General features: G+C 48.0%; 2 protein-coding genes across 3 annotated transcripts in view; both read left to right on the top strand.

Moving 5' to 3' along the window:
• The window catches only part of LOC114589962 (uncharacterized), a 93988-nt gene that overhangs the window by 68792 nt on the left and 5246 nt on the right, over nucleotides 1-19950 (top strand). The window contains exons 1-5 of one of the 2 annotated variants that reach the window (XM_077928029.1): nucleotides 2150-2243; nucleotides 3490-3982; nucleotides 4180-4261; nucleotides 4547-4629; nucleotides 5377-5503. The exons of the other annotated variant lie outside the window; for it this stretch is intronic. Of the exons in view, the coding sequence (XP_077784155.1) occupies nucleotides 3581-3982; nucleotides 4180-4261; nucleotides 4547-4629; nucleotides 5377-5503 (694 nt within the window). The 5' untranslated portion in view covers nucleotides 2150-2243; nucleotides 3490-3580. Of the gene's footprint in view, nucleotides 1-2149; nucleotides 2244-3489; nucleotides 3983-4179; nucleotides 4262-4546; nucleotides 4630-5376; nucleotides 5504-19950 lie in introns of those variants that run through there. 2 annotated transcript variants of the gene reach the window in all.
• Nucleotides 2197-19950, top strand: part of LOC114595138 (uncharacterized) — a 51073-nt gene continuing 33319 nt past the window's right edge. The window contains exon 1 of the mRNA XM_077928028.1: nucleotides 2197-2243. The gene's annotated coding sequence lies outside the window, so the exon portion shown is untranslated. The remainder of the gene's footprint in view (nucleotides 2244-19950) is intronic.

The raw sequence follows: 19950 nt of genomic DNA, 5'->3' as shown, positions 1-19950 counted from the left end.
GCCAGTAGGGTCCTCCTCTCCGGCAGATGGACAACCCCTTCCCCAAAGCCGCTCCCTCCCCCACTTCCCCATGCGGGTCCCCACACCACCCATCACTCATCAGGATGGCTTTGGCTGTCTCCTGCTTGGAGCACTTCAGGGTTCAGAGCCCCCTGAGCTGAGCTGCCTGACAGTGATGAATCACCTCCGGCAGGTACAGCTGGTCTTCCTTCAGCAGCTGAAAGGCAAAAGTCAGTCTGTCAGTTCCTTACGAAGAGAGGGCTTCTCCACATCCGAGAGTGCAGATTGGGGGGCAAGGAAGGCAGGTCTGAGTCCCTGATCTGGATCTCTCCAATACTCACCTCTGGGGGAGGGATGTGCAACTGCAGCACATCTGCAAAGAGGAGGACATGGGGACAGGTGAGTCCGTCCCTGAGAACCTGGCAAGGCTATTCCAAGAGTTTTCTCCTGGGTTCCAAGTCCTACAGCAGGGAAGGAGGGACATCCCAAGCCTTGGGGGCCAATCCTGGCCTCCTTCAACCAGAATGTGGCTCCCCAGGCCAAAGAGATGATCAATATCTAGTTCCGCTCCATCCTTTTAAAATTTAAATAGCCAAACAGATCCCAACTTTCAGAGCATGTAAACCACATGAGTGGAAAGTCTGCTGCACCATTCACAGAAATAGGACTATACAGTGGTACCTTGGGTTACATACTCTTCAGGTTACACACTCTGCTAACCCAGAAATAGTGCTTCAGGTTAAGAACTTTGCTTCAGGATGAGAACAGAAATCATGCTATGGCGGTGCGGCGGCAGCAGGAGTCCCATTAGCTAAAGTGGTGCTTCAGGTTAAGAACAGTTTCAGGTTAATAACGGACCTCCGGAACGAATTAAGTACGTAACCCGAGGTACCACTGTAGATGAATGAGCATTCCTTTCCCCACTTTTAAAGTAAACCTCTACGTAACGAAACCGAAGTCTGCCTTCCTCCGCCAACCTAAACTTCACTCTTCAAGCCAAAAGACAACACTTCCCCGTCCCCGGGCGAAACCCCCTGGCCTTTCATTGGTAGAGCCGCCACAACACCAGTGGCATGTACCTCACGGGGACTGACTGAGCGGCCGGCGAGATGCTTTCAGCCTCAGACACTTGGCGGGTTCTGAAATGGCCGTGCAGGCCAGATTCACGACCCTGCCGGGCTGGATTTGACCCGTGGGACATAGTTTGAGGACCCCTGGTCTACACTGACTGGCAGCAGCTCCCCAGAGTTTCAGGCAGGGATTTCATTCGGCCCTTTCAGGAGATGTCAGGGGTTGACCCTGGGACATTCTGCATGCCAAGCAGATGCTCTAGGGCTCCCCATATTTCACTAGCCTGTCAACATTCTGCTGTTAGCAAGCGTGGAGATTCCACCTGCCTCTTTCAAAAGGAGAAAACTCACCTGATCAATTTATTATTATTATTATTATTATTATTATTATTATTATTATTATTATTATTTATACCCTACCCATCTGACTGGGTTCCCCAGCCACTCTGAGCGGCTTCCAATAAAATATTAAAATACAATATTCCATCAAATATTAAAAGCTTCCCTAAACATAATAACAACAACCATCCATTTTCAGTCCATTGAATTAGCAATTGAGCATTTCTGGAAAGGGAAATGGCATACTTTTGTATTGGCATACTTTTGCATATTAGTATGAAAAGCATGCATAAGAAATTATTATCCCCACCCACTCTGAGCGGTTTCCAATCAAACACTAAAATACAATAACCTATTAAACATTGAAAGCTTCCCTCAACAGGGCTGCCTGTTTAGGGAACTAGACCCGGCCCCCTCTTGCTTCGGGTTGGACTAGATGACCCTGGGATCCCCTCCTATCTCTCCACTCCGGAATTCTAGGAGGAGCTTCCTTGCCTCCTGCAAAGCCCTTTTCCCTGCAAGCTCTTCCTCTGGTTTCTGGCCAAGGGAGGGAGATGCTCAGAGCCTCACCCCCAAAAGGATATCTGCGCATTGGCGGAGCCGGGGGGGGCAGCTGCCCCCCTAAATCCATAAGAAATAATAAGAATATGAGAGAGGGCTGAGCTGGAGGGACTCGGCTTTGCAAGGGTTAAAGGGAAGTGAGCTGCCTTCCTAGAGAGGAGAGGAAGGAAGGGGGGGCTGGTCCTCCAGAGCCAAGGCCCCTCCCTCCCCAGTCATTTCCTGCTTCGGTGTCTCTCCTGCAAGGGCCGAATTGCAGCCCCCTCCTGGGATCTGGTGAGTCTCCTCTCTCTCCCCCCAGAGGGTGCAGTGGGGAGACGGGGGGGGGGTCCCAGGGCTGCAGCAGGGGAGGGTGCCTGGGGGGCCTGATCTGCTCCTGCAGGGGGGGGGGCCCAATTCAGGGGGGAGAGGGTCCTGCCAGGGAGGGGCCAGGTCTGCCACGCTCTCCTTCCTGCAGAGCAGAGGATCCCTGACTCCCACGAAATCTCCCTTTTTAAAACAAAGGAGTCCCTGGGACTTTAACTCTGTGTGACATCGCTCAGCCTCATTGCACAACAGAGGAAACATGTGCAAATGGTTTTCCAAAGCTGGAGAAGAAGGTGGACTAGCCCCCCCCCCCAAAAAACACCCCACAGGGAGGAAGGAAGTTAAGGTGGGAGAGAAAGGCCAGGAATAAAGAGAGGGATCCCAGGCCATAGTCTGGCTGCTGCATTGCAAACCAGTTTCCCAGTGTCTCCCAGGGCAGCTCCCCACGGAGGCCACTGCAGCAATCCCCTCGCACCCAGAGCAGGGCATCCCAGGACCACATCCTCTATGCCCCAAAGGGATTGTTGCTGGAAAACCACCTGGAAATCGGCGCTCCTACTCACCGAGCCTCCAGAGACCTTGGCATCAATGGCTGTGTGTGCGTTAATAATAATAATAATGTGTGCGTTAATAATAATAATAATAATAATAATAATAATAATAATAATAATATAAGAATAAAAAATAACAATAATAATAACACTGAATAACAATACTAAATTACCCTCCTAAATTTCAAGGGAGATGTCTTTGGCCCTGCCCACTTCGCCCTCAGGGGGTTGGCCAGATACATACCTGGCCCTCAGGGCAAAGATAAAGGGACCCCACCCCAGGAGTCTATTCTGAGAGTGGGAGAGAGTCCAAGTGCAAGAAAAGGAGACAGAAGCAGCGGAGTGGGTGTAGGTGGGGGGGGGGGCAACTCCTGAGGACCCCCACTAGAACCAAGCATCCATTTTTCACAAGATAGAAACAACTTGTTTGTCAGTAGGTTCTGACGTCATCAATTGACTGGAAGGATGGAGAAACCAGGTTGATTTAATCTGACAGAAATCCCTTCCGTAGCCTCCACATTCTGCATTGCTTGAAGGCTAGAGACTTATTTCTTCTCCTCTTCCTCCTCCCCTTGTTCCTAGCAAGGAGCATCATGCTTGCTCAGGGAACCATTTCCCCCCCTGTCCTACAGATTCTGTAACAGAACAATGTATTTGCTTTGTAGGATTTGCTAGAGCTTCTCATTTAGACGGGCAGAACTTGGCAGAAGACCAAAGGGTTCCTTCCGATCTCTCAGAGGCTTCCTGAGAGCACAGATGGATGTGCGAGACTCAGCTGGCCCCAAAACAGGAAGAGGCCATGCCAACCAAACTCAGAGCAGTGGGGGGTTCTGGGAAATCCCAGTGCAGAAGATTCTGGGTGAGAAGGCCACTCTATGCTCAGAGGTGCAGAGGCAGCAGTTGAGACAGTTCTGCTGCCAGGAGGCCAAAGGACCCCGAGAGGTTTGCAGCCGACTCTATCACCTTTGTCACCAGTGGCTGAAGCCGGAAAAGCACACGAAAGCTGAGATGCTGGACCTGGTGATCTTGGAGCAGTTCCTGGCTGTCCTTCCCCCAGAGATGGAGAGCTGGGTGAGGGTATGCGGAGTGGAGACCAGTTCCCAGGCGGTGGCCCTGGCCGAAGGTTTCCTCCTGAGTCAGGCAGAGGACAGAAAGCAGGTGAGAGAGACTTTCCTCTGGATACTCCCAAGGGGCTCCAAACAAGACAGAAAACATCCCATAATGGTCTGCTGATGGCCCATCCTTTCTCTGGGAAAAGCATCCATGGAATGAGATCTCACACCCTTCAAGTCTTTGTCATTCTCTTTCTAGTATTTCTCCCCATTCTCGGTTTTGAATACTTGTTTCTTTCTCAGGGAAAGGATCTCTTTGCAGAAATGGACCTGGATTCCTGTGAGGCAGAGAGGCCTCCGTTGGACACCAGAGAGAGGCCACTGGGTAAGGAGGAAGGTGGTTTTTCTCTGTCTGGTCTCATTCTGTTGGTTTCCCAACTCATCTGAGGGTTCTTTTCATCTTGTTTTGGGGGGAGACAGTTGGGAACAAGGGTCCAGAGGAGGGGAGATGTATTTCTGCACAAACAAACATATGAAATGGGCACAAACCTCCAAATACTCTCAGTAGGTAAGTCTTTCTCAAAGGCCCATCTGTAGTTAGAGATGCCCTGTTTTACCTGTGAGAGAAGCAGGCACTCCTGGCGTCTTGCTTACGCTTTTTCTCTTGCAGATGGCAGAAGGATGCTAGCAAGACCTCCTGATCCGCCTTTTCATGGGGGCAGAAGGGAAGCAGTGGCTGTGGAACCAGATCAGGTCAGGGGAAGCTGCCTTGTGGGGACAGAGGCCGAGGGATGGAGCAATGTCATGGACTGGTTGGGCACAGAGGAGTGGTGGGAGGAAGCAGTTGGGGAACCAGGAAGGGAGGACGTCTTAGAGACCAAGGAGTGGAGGTGGAAGAAGGATGAATGGTCAGAGGGAGAAGAGGGAGAAGCCTGGGAAGAGGAGGTGTCAGAAGCTGAAGGGGAAACAGGGCTTAGTGAGCTGGGAGACTCTGTGGCAGAATGCAGTGCAGAATCAGAGGCAGAAGAGGAAGGAGGCGAGTGGGAGGAGGAAGGTCGAGAGGCTGAGGTGAGTCAAGAGAAGGAGGAGCCACCAGTGGCTTCCTCTCCTTTTGCCAGAAGCCACCCTCCCTGCTTGTCTCTCAGAGCCAGGAGACCCCCTGCAATGCAGGAATCTCTGCTAGATCATCCAAGACAAATGGCCATTCAAAATAGGCTTATTTTATTTCTAGATTGATAACTGAATGCAAAAATTTGTTTCTAAGCAGTGGACAAATGAGAACAAATAGTGGCCTGAAAACACAAGGTGGAGTACAACTTATTTGCACAAAAACGAATACCCATAATTTAAACTTAGAATAAAATAAGCATCCATAAATAAAATGTGCAGCAAAGCAATCCTATTGAAACAACACCGCAATTTACAGGAAGGAAACCACAGAGCATTGTGGAGCAGATCATATTTCTGCTGTCTCAGAGGACATTTCCCTTTTTCTTTTAGGGTCCAGTGTGCTTTGAAGATGTCGCTGTTCGTTTCACGGACAAGGAGTGGGCATTGCTGGATCCTGACCAGAGAGCTCTGCATAAGGACGTCATGGAGGAGAATCGTGGGATCGTGGCCTCTCTTGGTAAGGCTCCCTGTGCGATCGTCATATCTGCCTGGAAAGTCAAAAAATACATCTATGGACCAACCTCATATTTTCACAGAGCTCAACAGCACTCCCTATAACACTTGGGAACCTAACACCCCCACAATAAAAAGTAACTTAGTTTTTTCTTTGAACAATCTTCCTCAAATTATTCCTTTTTCTACCACGATTGGGCTGCTTTCAACTGTCCAGGCCATCTTAAATGTCAGCTTCAGAATTCTTAGGAAAGATAAGTAGCTTCAGGTTTTCTGCTTTTGCTTTTGCTGCTGTCAGTCTTGGGTTGACCAAAGAGACGGCTGACATTGGAGATGGAGGGGATGCCATGACTGGGCCAAACAAAATTCATCTCAGAGAAGAAGAGCTAGACTTATTGAATTTCAGGTAGAAGTAGCAGTGGTGGTGGTGATGATGATGATGATGATGAAGATGATACAGTGGTACCTCGGTTTACAAACTTTCCGGAACAGGACTGTTCTTAAATCAAGGTACCACTGTAGTAATAATAATAATAATTTATATTTATACCCTGCCCATCTGCCCATCCACTCTGGGCAGCTTCCAACACACATATAATCATGAAACATAAATAATAATAATAATAATCTGATCCCATATATAAAGAACATTAACTTTAAAATGCACAACTTATACTATTGGCCAAAATTGTGGAAACCTATTTTGAAAGGTGTATTTCTGAGGTTTGGTGGCTCATAACACCACTTTTGTGTGGAGTAATACCATAAAATTATATAGCAATGGAAAGATAATTTAATGAATAATATAATGCAACGAATTTTATGATGGAGTATTTATTAGGACAGCAGTCATAAAGAAAAAATGTGAAACTTTTGGTAACCATTGGTAACCTTTAGTTTTAATTACGGCCTTACAACGCCTTCCCTTGAAGTGAACTAAGTTTTTAGTTCTGCAGCTGTAATAATGGGAAACCAAGACTGAATTATTGCCTCTGTTAATTGGGCTTTATTGCTGGGTTGCCTTTGATTAACAAGTTTCTTTAGTCGGCCCCATAGATTTCCGATTGGGTTAAAGTGTGGGCTATTCAGCATGGACTAAAGTGTGGGCTATTCAGGATGCCATCAGTATGCTGATGACACCCAACTCTATCTGTTGATGGACGGCCATCCTGACTCGGCCCCAGACACACTGACCAGATGTTTGGAAGCTGTGGCTGCATGGTTACGTGGGAGCTGGTTGAAGCTAAATCCTTCGAAGTCAGAGGTCCTTCTGGCTGGGACGGGACGATATGGCATGGGGGGGGGGCAACTCCCATCTCTTGCGGGGGTGCAATTAGTGCCAGCACCGTCTGTTAAGAGTTTGGGTGTAATCTTCGACACCTCCCTTTCCATGGAGGCGCAGATTGCAGCTATAACAAAGGCGGCATTTTTCCATCTTTGCCAAGCTAAGCAGTTGGCTCCTTACCTCTCTCGCCCTGATCCAGCCACTGTGATCCACGCGACGGTCACCTCCAGACTGGATTATTGTAACTCGCTCTACGTGGGGCTGCCCTTGAGACTGACCCAGAAACTCCAGCGGGTGCAGAATGTCGCGGCGAGACTCCTTATGGGGTCTTCGCTGCGATATCACATTCATCCGGTGCTATACCAGCTGCACTGGCTCCCAGTGGAGTACAGGATCAGGTTTAAGATGCTGGTTTTAACCTTTAAAGCCCTATACGGCCTAGGACCCTCGTACCTATGGGACCGCCTCTCCTGGTATGTCCCACAGAGAAACTTATGGTCTTCAAATAAAAACATCTTGAAGGTCCCAGGCCACAGAGAGGTTAGGCTGGCTTCAACTAGAGCCAGGGCTTTTTCGGCTGTGGCTTCGATCTGGTGGAACACTCTGTCACAAGAGACTAGGGCCCTGCAGGACTTGACATCTTTCCGCAGGGCCTGCAGGACAGAGCTGTTCCACCAGGCCTTTGGCCAGGGCACAGCCTGACTCCCTCCCTCGGCAATCTTCATGGAGCTCTGGCCCAATGGTTGCCATTGGTTTGATTTGAATTAATTTTATAATGAATGATTTTAGAGTGTTATGTTGTACTGTTTTACTGTTTTATTGTTGTTAGCTGCCCTGAGCCCGGCTTCGGCTGGGGAGGGCAGGATATAAATAAAATTTTTTATTATTATTATTATTATTATTATTATTATTATTATTATTATTATTATTCCCAGGCCATTCCAGCAGTGAAATATCATTATCTTGAATGTACCTTTTGCACACAGCAGCAACACGACATAAAGCTGAATCCTGTTGAAAATATATAAATGCTTCGGTACCTGGGAAAATATCACCTGCGGAACACTTCAGTTTGGGCTCACATATTTAGTTTATGCATTTTCCCGCATTTATATTCCCATTAATGACGCAAATTCTGCCCACACCTTTTGCTGCCATACAACCCCAGATCATCACACTGTCTGGGTGTTTCACGGTCAGTGTAATGCAAGAAGGATGTAAATCTTCTCTGATTCTTCTCCGATTAAAGAAACTCGCATTTTTCATGCCATCACTACCAAGCAAGGTAGTGTCCTTTTAAAAAAAAATATGAAGTTTTTTATTTATACAACGAAAAAAAAAACCACAAATACAAAATTACACACAAATTACAAAAATAACCATAGACACATAATTTTCTTAGCAAACAATAAAACATCTATTGGTCTTAACACTAAAGACCCAACCTCCCATCTATTCCATATTTCAAATTCATATTACTTATTGCCAATACACACTTTTATCATAATTAAACTTATTCTTAATAAATCTAATTTCTTATATCTACCTTGCAACTATTACTGAAGTTCCTCGAATGCTGCGACAGAATTTAAACTACTATATTTATTTTTCTTTTTTTTAAAATCATATTTATTAAAATTTTCAGAATACAGAAAAAAAGATAAAAAAATAAAAATAAAAATAAAACAAAAATGAAATGCTTTTAGAATCTTATTTTCATTACCCACTTTCCGAGACTTCCCCCTCCCCCTCCCTACTGTATTCCCCTTTCATAATGTTGGTTCTACAAGCTCTCACTCCCAATTTAAACCTTAAATTATTTAGCCCCATATTCCAATTTAAATTGCACAATCATCATCTTTCCCTTAACAAAGAAAAAATATAAATCAAAAATTCTCTCCCCAAGGCCCCCTTGGTTTCATTCCACGAATTCCCTTTTTCTTTTACTAACAACACCAGCAGAATATAAAAAAAAATTCCAAAAAAAATAGTTGCACAGCCTTTGGATTCTGATTCTCCCCCCCCCCCAATTCCCCGGTTCGCAATCCCCATGTCCATCAATCTGTCTGTCTGTTGTCTGCCTGGAAATCTTTGATCCAACACCAATCAATTCCACCTTGCCAGTTTCTTTTCCTTTTTTTTCCTTTTTAGTTTAAATATTATTTTTGTAATGTTTGATTTCAAATGTCCACTCCAAAAAAGACCCCAAAGGGGTTCCCCTCATTGTTCTATTCCATGTTGTTGTCAAGTTTCTTGTCCTGTTCTGCTGCTAAAACGTTCTAATTCAGAAGTTTGATGCCTCTACAGGGGTTTGTTATTCAGGAACAAAAACTTACCTTCTTTTCTTCAATAGAGAATTCTATTGTCTCCTTTAATGTAAACACCCCTGTAGACAAAATACTTTTTCAGTTTTGCAGCTTTCTCAGGAGATAGCAAGTCCTATACAGTTCCCAGAGTATTTTTCCGCTTGTAGTTCTTGTAATGTCCCGAAACTCCTCTAGGGGGGTTGCAGTAACTTTGTTTCCTCTTGTCCAAAAGTCCAATTGTTATTCCATATTTTCAACATTTTGTATCCAAATCGTAACCAATTGTAACGAAATTAACTAGCAAAGTCCTCATAGCAAAGTCCTCTTTACACTTTCCGACTTTGACAGCCTCTTTAACAGCTGTCAAAGTCTGTGTCTCTTTTCCCCAGGCTCTCTCGCGGGTCGCCCCGGTTCCTGGGGGGGGTTACGTTTCCCTTCTCACCCCTCTCTTCTCCTCCAGCACAATTCTTGTAATATCCCATCGTGAAATTCTTGGTTTTTATCCAAAATACGCTTCTCTTTGGACCTTGGTTACTCAGTCCTTGTTTTGAAATGCTTACAATAGGGAGGGGGGACTGACTTCCTTTTTAGATCCCCCCCGCTCGTGCCGAATCCGAAAAAAAAAATTTTCTCCTTTAAAACCCGGTTACCAGATTACTCACGGGTTGTTGTTAAAAGTCCGAATTTTCAATGGAAGAAGTCGGCGCTCTCCACCGGATGGCATGCGGCTTCGCTCGGCAGGGGAAGCAGAGGACTCAAAGCACCACGCCACTCCCCGGCACCCGATCCGTAGCCTTTAAAAAGGCTCCTTCACGAGTCGGGAGGGCGCTAACGGTGCCAGCCGAGTCACCCATGTCCACGGTCTCCGTGCCCGTGGTTTTTAAGCGTCCCCGCGTCGCCGGCGCAGTAGAACCCGAGCCCTGCCGAGCAGACTCCCTCCGGAGCTCGGAGGGAGTCCGCCATTCGGCGATGGCGCCAACCCGGAAGTCCTGAACTACTATATTTATTTTTCAGATATTCTTTGAAAACCTCCCATTTTGAAACAAATTCCTGTTTTGATTTATTCTTTATTTTTTCTGATAAACCATCTAATTCGGCATATTCTGTCAGCTTTTGGATCCAATCTTGTATAGAGGGGATTTCATTACTCTGCCATTTTGCTGCGATCAAAACTATTGTTGCCGCCATCACATATAAAAAGATGTTCAGTTTCAGTTTCAGTTTCTGTTAATTGGTTCTCGTGGGAAACTTGCAGATTCTGGCTTCTCACAATTAACTCAAGGTGGTGTCAATTTACTCTTGGCAGAAAGCCCAGGTCTGCTTGACCTAGAAACTACTCACTCTGATTGGTTAACGACCAGCACTCTGCTCTGTTATCAAGGGATTGCTAGCTCAGTTTGTGGTGAGGTGTTGTTAGGAGTAGAAGTGCTGTGTATGGTTATGAGAGAGAGAGAGAGAAAGAGAGGATTTATTTTGCTTTGTTTTGTCTGCTGGTTTTATTTTCTCCTTTTTAATAAATCCTGTAAATAGTTATTCTGAGTCTAGCTGACTTGTCATTACTGCCGCAACTAGCTTCCTCGCTGTGCAGGAAAACTCTGCTACGTTTGGGCTAAAGCCAATAGGGCTATGCCTGACACTTCAAAGTTCCATGAGGTTATGGGCATTGTGCTGCCAGCCTGAGTTGCGGTGGTGTCAGCATCAACGGCGTTGGTTCCAGTAGTTCCAGAGGTTGTTGTTCCTGGCTGGTTCCTGACCGTGGTGAGCTGGTGACGCAGCGGACTCAAGGACAACAGCTGCAGCGTGTGAGTGCTGGGTGCTGTGGTTCCTGTTTTCTCTCTCGGTGGTCGTGAGTAGCTGGTTCCGGGTTCCAGGGACATCGCTCTCAAGATGGCCTCACAACCAGTTCAGATGGCTTTTGAGCGTCTGAATGACTCCAATTACTTGCTGTGGTCGGAACGCATGCAGGCAGTGCTGCAGAGGGATCGTCTCTGGCAACCGGTGAGTAAGTTTCCTGCGAAGCCTGATGATGAAGACCTCGACAAAGACCAAAGAGCAAGGGCCACAATTGTCTTGGGGCTGGAAGATTCCCAGTTGCCGTATGTGAGGGGAATCAAGACAGCTAGAGGTGTGTGGCAAGCACTTAAAGAACTCCATGTGCGTGAGACAGCGGTTTCCAAGCTGTTCATTCGCAAGGCATTGTACAAGGCAATGTTACAGCCTGGGGTTACAATGCAGGAACACCTACACAGTTTACAGTTAAAGTTTGCAGCGCTACAGGAAAGAGACTGTGCGTTAGACCAGCAGGAGAAGGTGGCTATTATTTTGAGTTCTCTCCCGGAAAGCTGGGATAATTTAGTTTTGTCTCTAGAAGGCATGCAGGAGCATGATTTATCCGTCAGTTACGTTACTGGGCGTTTGATTGAAGAATGGCAGAAGAGGCAAGAAAGATCGTTGGCTGCAGAGGCTTCTACAGGTGGGCGGTTTGGAAGGAGTTCTCATGCCGTACCAGAGGTGAAGCAAGAGCAGCGTGCTGGTGAGAAGTCAGCGTTTGCTGTTAGGCGTTGTTTCCGATGTGGGTCTTCAGCGCATCTAAAACAACAATGTCCGGAGTTGGTCAAGTCTCAGTTGCCGGTGCAGGAGCAGAGACGAGATCAGCAGCAGCAGCAGCGTAAAAAGAAATTCTTCAAACGAAAGCAGTCGGCTCAGCTGGTGACCGGCGAGGTCAAGATTGCTGATGAGAAACAAGCGGTCTGGGTGGTCGATTCGGGAGCATCTCGCCACATCGTGAATTCAGATGAATTGTTTGTTTCCAAGAACTCAGCACAGCGCAGCCAGGTGGCTCTAGCAGACGGAAGTACTTCCGAAGTGATTTCGGGGGGTGCAGTTTTTGTTCCTTGTCTTCGTGAATGCCTGCAAAATGTACTTTGTGTGCCTTCATTAAGGAGCAATCTGATGTCTGTAGATTGTTTGCTAAAAGCTGGGTTTAAAGTGCATTTTGAAGGAGACAGTTGCATTATTAAGAAGGCTGGTGAGATTTTAGGCACTGCTAAGTCAGAGGGAGGCTTGTTTTGGCTTAAAGCAGGATCTCAAGTTGCAGCAGTAGTCAGTAAATCTCAGCCTGCAGTGAATAACAAAGCTATACATGACAACTGTGTGCACTTATTGCATAGGAAAATGGGGCATGCTTGCTGGAAAAGTGTACTAAAAATGTCTGAATTGGCTGATGGGGGTGATTTAAAGACTTGTAACAAGTACCTTGATTGTAATGTTTGTAAAAAGGTTAAAACCCACAGAGTCTCTTACCCCAGAAGTGACAGAGTTAGTGAGTCACCACTACAGCTGGTTCACATGGACGTAATTGGCCCATTTGCTGTAAGCAGGGGTGGATCCTCTCCATAAGGACTGCTGCGCTCTCCATAAGGACTGCTGCGCTCTGCTCTGCGCTCTGCTGCCCAGGAGGACTCTCCTGTGAGTGTCTGAGGGCCCTGCTCCTTCCTGCCACTCACCATCTGGCCCGGGGCGGGGCCTGAAGCCTCTCCATAAGGACTGCTGCGCTCTGCTCTGCGCTCTGCTGCCCAGGAGGACTCTCCTGTGAGTGTCTGAGGGCCCTGCTCCTTCCTGCCACTCACCATCTGGCCTGGGGCGGGGCCTGAAGCCTCTCCATAAGGACTGCTGCGCTCTGCTCTGCGCTCTGCTGCCCAGGAGGACTCTCCTGTGAGTGTCTGAGGGCCCTGCTCCTTCCTGCCACTCACCATCTGGCCCGGGGCGGGGCCTGAAGCCTCTCCATAAGGACTGCTGCGCTCTGCTCTGCGCTCTGCTGCCCAGGAGGACCCTCCTGCGTGAGTGTCTGAGGGCCCTGCTCCTTCCTGCCACTCACCATCTGGCCCGGGGCGGGGCCTGAAGCCTCTCCATAAGGACTGCTGCGCTCTGCTCTGCGCTCTGCTGCCCAGGAGGACCCTCCTGCGTGAGTGTCTGAGGGCCCTGCTCCTTCCTGCCACTCACCATCTGGCCCGGGGCGGGGCCTGAAGCCTCTCCATAAGGACTGCTGCGCTCTGCTCTGCGCTCTGCTGCCCAGGAGGACCCTCCTGCGTGAGTGTCTGAGGGCCCTGCTCCTTCCTGCCACTCACCATCTGGCCTGGGGTGGGGCCTGAAGCCTCTCCATAAGGACTGCTGCGCTCTGCTCTGCGCTCTGCTGCCCAGGAGGACCCTCCTGCGTGAGTGTCTGAGGGCCCTGCTCCTTCCTGCCACTCACCATCTGGCCCGGGGCGGGGCCTGAAGCCTCTCCATAAGGACTGCTGCGCTCTGCTCTGCGCTCTGCTGCCCAGGAGGACCCTCCTGCGTGAGTGTCTGAGGGCCCTGCTCCTTCCTGCCACTCACCATCTGGCCCGGGGCGGGGCCTGAAGCCTCTCCATAAGGACTGCTGCGCTCTGCTCTGCGCTCTGCTGCCCAGGAGGACCCTCCTGTGTGAGTGTCTGAGGGCCCTGCTCCTTCCTGCCACTCACCATCTGGCCTGGGGCGGGGCCTGAAGCCTCCTCATAAGGACTGCTGCGCTCTGCTGCAGAGGGCCTGACGGGCATCACTAGAACAGTTGCTGTTACTGCTGGAGGGGTGCAGAGTGCTTTTAAAATGTTTTGTTTTGGTTTTGTTTTGTTGTTGTTTTTAAATTCCTTTGAATTTTTTGTAAGTGGGGGGGTGGGGGTGGGATGGATGTTTACTGGGCCTGGGAATCTGTTTGATTTTATGTTTTTGTAATTTTTACTGTTTTTTGTTTGTATTGTTTTATTGGTTGTTTTTTTAAGGTGTTATCTTGTTCTTAAGGGGAGGGGTCAGGGCTGCCGGGGAGTGGGTCCCAGCCAACAAAATGGCTGGGGCATGTTCCACAGGGGAGGATGCACTGGAACAACCGATCTCAGTGATCACGGGTAGGAGGAGGAGTTACGCTAAGACCAGACCATGTCATTACAGAGGAGGCAGGTTTAGTCGTTGTCTGAGGACTATCCCTGCCTCCGGGTCTGGTCCTGACCGGATGGATACTAGAATCAGCAAGGGATACCCACATGACCTGAAGGTGCTGCTGTGCAATGCCAGGTCAATGATTCATAAGACCACTGCCATCCATGACTTGATCATGGATGGAGGACTTGACCTGGCATGTGTGACAGAGACTTGGTTGGATGAAGCAGATGGGCCTGTCCTTGCCGCTGCTTGTCCACCAGGTTTCTCTTACGCACAGCAACCCAGGTCATGTGGGCGGGGAGGGGGGGTTGCAGTGATTTTTAGGAAGTCATTAGTTTGCACCAGGCGTCCTATTGGGAAGACCCAGTTTTCCGAGTGCATGTTCTGGAAGTTGGGCAATAGGGGCAGTACAGGATTCCTACTGGTGTACCGACCTCCCCGCTGCACCAAGGATTCCCTGCCCGAGCTGCTTCAGGTCGTGGCGGATGTCCTCCTGGAGACACCTAGCTTGGTTGTCCTAGGGGATTTTAACATCCATGCCGACACGACCTTACAAGGGGCTGCTCGGGACTTCGTGGAAAGCATGGCCTCCATGGGGCTGTCCCTGAATAAGTCTGGCCCAACCCATAGCCGCGGACATGCCTTGGACCTGGTGTTTACCTCTATGGATGTTGGTGATCTGACACTAAGTAAAAGCGAAACGAAAGAAGTGCCATGGTCAGATCACTTCCTGGTGCAACTGGACTTCTCTGCGACCCATCCCCTCTGCAGGGAGGTGGGACCAATTCGGATGGTCCGCCCCCGCCACTTAATGGATCCAAATGGTTTCCAGAGAGTGGTAGGGGATGCTTTATCCCATGTTGATGGCCTTTCAGCCGATTCCCTGGTGGCCCGCTGGAATGCGGAGTTAACCAGGGCTATTGACTGTTTGGCTCCAAAGCGCCCTCTCCGATTGCATGGAGCCCGGAGAGCCCCGTGGTTCTCCACGGATCTGAGGGCAATGAAACAATCGTTGAGACGGCTAGAGCGCCGGTGGCGGATAACCCATTCCGAATCTGACCGGACACAGGTTAGAGCTCAACGTCGAGCCTACCAAGTGGCGATAGCGACGGCGAAGAAGACCTTCTTCGCCGCCTCTATTGCATCTGCAGAAAACAGCAGCAGGAGACTTTTTCAGGTGGTTCACAATTTAGCGGAACCACCTGCGACATCTGGGCCCAGTATGGGCCACATGATCTCCTGCAATGATTTTGCAAAGTTTTTTGCAGATAAAATCGCTCAGATTTGGGAAGAAGTAGACTCCACCGTGGGAGCAGAGCCAGGGCGGGAGAGTGCTAGAGTCCTGTCTAGTCAAGTTGTGTGGGATCAATTCCAACCTGTTACCTCCGAGGATGTGGACAGGCTGCTTGGACGAGTGAAGCCAACCACCTGCCTCCTGGATCCTTGCCCATCCTGGCTTATAAAAGCTAGCCGGGAAGGACTGGGCGATGGGCTTCGTGGAGTGGTGAATGCTTCCCTCCGTGAGGGAGCCTTCCCAGACCCGCTGAAAGAGGCGGTTATTAAACCGCTTCTTAAAAAACCATCTTTAGATGCGGCCACGATGGCCAATTATCGCCCAGTCTCAAATCTTCCATTCTTGGGCAAGGTGATTGAGCGAGTGGTTGCTGAACAACTCCAGGCACGCCTGGAAGAAGCGGACCATTTGGATCCCTTCCAGTCGGGATTCAGGCCTCATCATGGGACTGAAACTGCCTTGGTCGCACTGGTTGATGATCTCCGGCGGGCTAGGGACAAAGGTGAGAGCTGTTTCCTAGTTCTGCTGGATCTCTCAGCGGCGTTTGATACCATCGACCATAACATCCTTCTGAACCGTCTTGAGGGGCTGGGAGCTGGGGGCACTGTCATACAGTGGTTCCGCTCCTTCCTCCTGGGCCGTGTTCAGAAAGTGGTGGTGGGGGATGAGTGTTCAGACCCCTGGGCCCTCACTTGTGGGGTGCCTCAGGGCTCTGTCCTCTCCCCCATGCTTTTCAACATTTACATGCAGCCACTGGGAGAGATCATCAGGAGGTTTGGGCTGGGTGTTCATCAGTATGCAGATGATACCCAGCTCTACCTCTCTTTTAAATCAGAACCAGTGAAGGCAGTGAAGGTCCTGTGTGAGTGCCTGGAGGCGGTTGGAGGATGGATGGCGGCTAACAGATTGAGGTTGAATCCCGACAAGACAGAAGTACTGTTTTTGGGGGACAGGAGGCGGGCAGGTGTGGAGGATTCCCTGGTCCTGAATGGGGTAACTGTGCCCCTGAAGGACCAGGTGCGCAGCCTGGGAGTCATTTTGGACTCACAGCTGTCCATGGAGGCACAGGTCAAATCTGTATCCAGGGCAGCTGTTTACCAGCTCCATCTGGTACGTAGGCTGAGACCCTATCTGCCTGCGGACTGTCTCGCCAGAGTGGTACATGCTCTGGTTATCTCCCGCTTGGACTACTGCAATGCGCTCTACGTGGGGCTACCTTTGAAGGTGACCCGGAAACTACAACTAATCCAGAATGCGGCAGCTAGACTGGTGACTGGGTGCGGCCGCCGAGACCATATAACACCGGTCTTGAAAGACCTACATTGGCTCCCAGTAAGTTTCCGAGCACAATTCAAAGTGTTGGTGTTGACCTTTAAAGCCCTAAACGGCCTTGGTCCAGTATACCTGAAGGAGCGTCTCCACCCCCATCGTTCTGCCCGGACACTGAGGTCCAGCTCCGAGGGCCTTCTGGCGGTTCCCTCACTACGAGAGGTCAAGTTACAGGGAACCAGGCAGAGGGCCTTCTCGGTAGTGGCGCCCGTCCTGTGGAACGCCCTCCCATCAGATGTCAAAGTGATAAACAACTACCTGACATTCAGAAGACATCTGAAGGCAGCCCTGTTCAGGGAAGTTTTTAATATGTGACATTTTAGTGTATTTTTTATCTTTGTTGGAAGCCGCCCAGAGTGGCTGGGGAAACCCAGCCAGATGGGCGGGGTACAAATAATAAATTATTATTATTATTATTATTATGGATCGCGCTTTTCACTAACAATTGTGGATGACGCCACGCGTTACTCCTGGGTTTTTCCCATGAAGAATAAGGGTGATGTGTTCACTAAGTTTAAAGGCTGGGTGGCATCTGTGGAAAGATTTCTGTCCATTAAACTTAAAAGGATTCAGACGGACAGAGGTGGCGAATTTATGTCAAATGCTTTTAAAGATTGGTTACAAAAGCATGGCATGGGGCATAGAAAAACGAATGTTTTTTCCCCAGAGGAGAATGGCGTTGCAGAGCGAAAAAACAGATCTTTAAAAGATATGATGTTTGCCATGCTTGACGATGCTGATTTGCCCATGTCTTATTGGGGGGAGAGCATGCTCACCGCGTGTTATCTCCAAAACAGGCTCTTTCATCAAACAATAGGTACAACCCCGTACTTTAAATTGTTTCAGAAAAAACCCAAAATTGACCATTTGCATGTGTTTGGATCGAAGGCCTGGGTATTAATTCCAAAACAAATGAGGAAGAAGGGAGATCCTAAGACCAAACAGTTAGTGTTTGTGGGTTACCAGGAGCTGGGAAAAGGTTTCCGTTTTGCTGAAGGGACAAATGGCATTGTGATCTCCAGGAATGCCAGTTTTTGTGAACATAGTGGCTGGGAGAGACTACATGCCAATACTGAGGTTTGGTTTGAACCTTCCCAGGAGCTTCATGACTCTGAAGGTAAACATAGAGAATCAGAGTCTGAGGGGGAGGAAAGTTCAGATAAGAGCTCTCAAGAAAGTGGAGTTAGCCAAAGACCAGTTGCTAAGCAACAAAAGAGAGGTCGCAGTTCTGAAGAGGAAAGTGGGTCAGAAGAAAAATTTTCTCCCAGAAGATCTAAAAGACAAAACAAAGGAGTGCCTCCGGTGCGTTTTTTCTCCTGATACTGCAAATGTGTTTAGTGTAATTGCAGAACCCAAGAGTTTTCAGGAAGTGTTAAAGTTACCAAAAGAGGAGGCAGAGCTCTGGAGACAGGCAATGGAGGAAGAGATGTCTTCTCTGAATGAGCACAAGGTCTTTACACCAGTAGCAGCGCCTGAGGGGGCAAAGATTGTAGGCTGCAGGTGGGTGTACAAACTTAAACCTCTGGTGACAGGAGAGTACAAATACAAAGCTCGTTTAGTGGCTCAAGGATACTCTCAGAGGCCTGGAAAAGATTATGACGAGACTTTTTCCCCTACTGCTAAGGGGGACAGTGTAAGGCTGATTCTAACGCTTGGAGCAAAGAGAAAACTCCTGTTAAACCATTTTGATATCCAGACTGCATATTTACATGCATCAATATCAGAAGACCTGTATCTAGCCGAACCGCCTGGTTATGAGACAGGTTCCAATAGAGTGTTAAAATTAAACAAAGCTCTATACGGTCTCAAACAGGCTGCAAGATCTTGGAACAAATGTTTCCATGAGGCCTTAGTGTCATTTGGTTTCAAGCAGAGTACAGCTGACAATTGTGTTTATGTACGTGGTACAGGCAGTGATCAAGAGTTTTGTCTGATTTATGTAGATGATGTTTTGTACGCCTCCAAAACAGATAAACAAACTAAAAGGTTTGCCAAGCAATTGTCCAGTAAGTTCAAAGTGAAAGACTTAGGCCCGGTTAGGACATATCTAGGGTTGGAAGTGTGCTGGGCCCAAGATGGCAGCTGTCTAATTAGTCAGCAGAACAAAGTGAAACAACTACTGACTACATACAGGATGCAGGATTGCAAAGGGGCAGTGGTGCCTATGGATCCAGGTTTCATAAAAACACTTCATATAGATGAGAGTCCTGAATTTGAACATCCTGATGTATATCACTCTGTAATTGGAAGTTTATTGTATCTAGCACAGTGGTCCAGACCTGATATTAGCTACGCAGTAGGCATATTAAGTAGATTGGTCTCAAAACCCACACTAAATGCCTGGAAAGGGGTAAAACAAGTTCTGAGATATCTCAAACAGACAATTGGCTATATGTTACAATTAAATTCTTCAGAGGATGAAATGTTGAGTTGCTACTGTGATAGTGACTGGGGAAATTTGCCGGATAGAAAATCTGTCACAGGACTGGTCATAATGGTCGGTGGAGCTTTAATCAGCTGGCGGTCACGCAAGCAAGACGTTGTAAGTGTGTCATCAACGGAATCAGAGTACGCCGCATTGAGTGAATTGTGCAACGAGGTGATTTATTTCAAGCATTTGTTAGCAGATTTAAATGTAAATTGTGGAGAACCAGTACAAGTTTACATTGATAATCAAGCTTGTATAACCTTAAGTAAAACAGAGGGTTTCAAATCGCGTTCCAAACATATCTCTGTAAAATACCAAAATGTACGTTGCTGTGTACAAGACAATGTAATCACCTGTACTTATGTACCAAGTGAAGAAAATGTAGCAGATGTGTTAACTAAACCATTGGCAAAGGTAAAGAACAAGCGAATGTGCAAGGGTTTAGGTTTGCTGGAAAAATGATCTTCTACATAGGTGTATTTGGTGTTAATTGTTCAGCAGAATCTGTGAGGGGGTGTTCAGTTTCAGTTTCAGTTTCTGTTAATTGGTTCTCGTGGGAAACTTGCAGATTCTGGCTTCTCACAATTAACTCAAGGTGGTGTCAATTTACTCTTGGCAGAAAGCCCAGGTCTGCTTGACCTAGAAACTACTCACTCTGATTGGTTAACGACCAGCACTCTGCTCTGTTATCAAGGGATTGCTAGCTCAGTTTGTGGTGAGGTGTTGTTAGGAGTAGAAGTGCTGTGTATGGTTATGAGAGAGAGAGAGAGAAAGAGAGGATTTATTTTGCTTTGTTTTGTATGCAGAAACTCTGCTGGTTTTATTTTCTCCTTTTTAATAAATCCTGTAAATA

The sequence above is a fragment of the Podarcis muralis genome, chromosome 4 (assembly GCF_964188315.1).
Source record: "Podarcis muralis chromosome 4, rPodMur119.hap1.1, whole genome shotgun sequence".
Classification (NCBI taxonomy): Eukaryota; Metazoa; Chordata; class Lepidosauria; order Squamata; family Lacertidae; genus Podarcis; species Podarcis muralis.
This window is presented reverse-complemented; position numbering and strand designations above follow the sequence as displayed.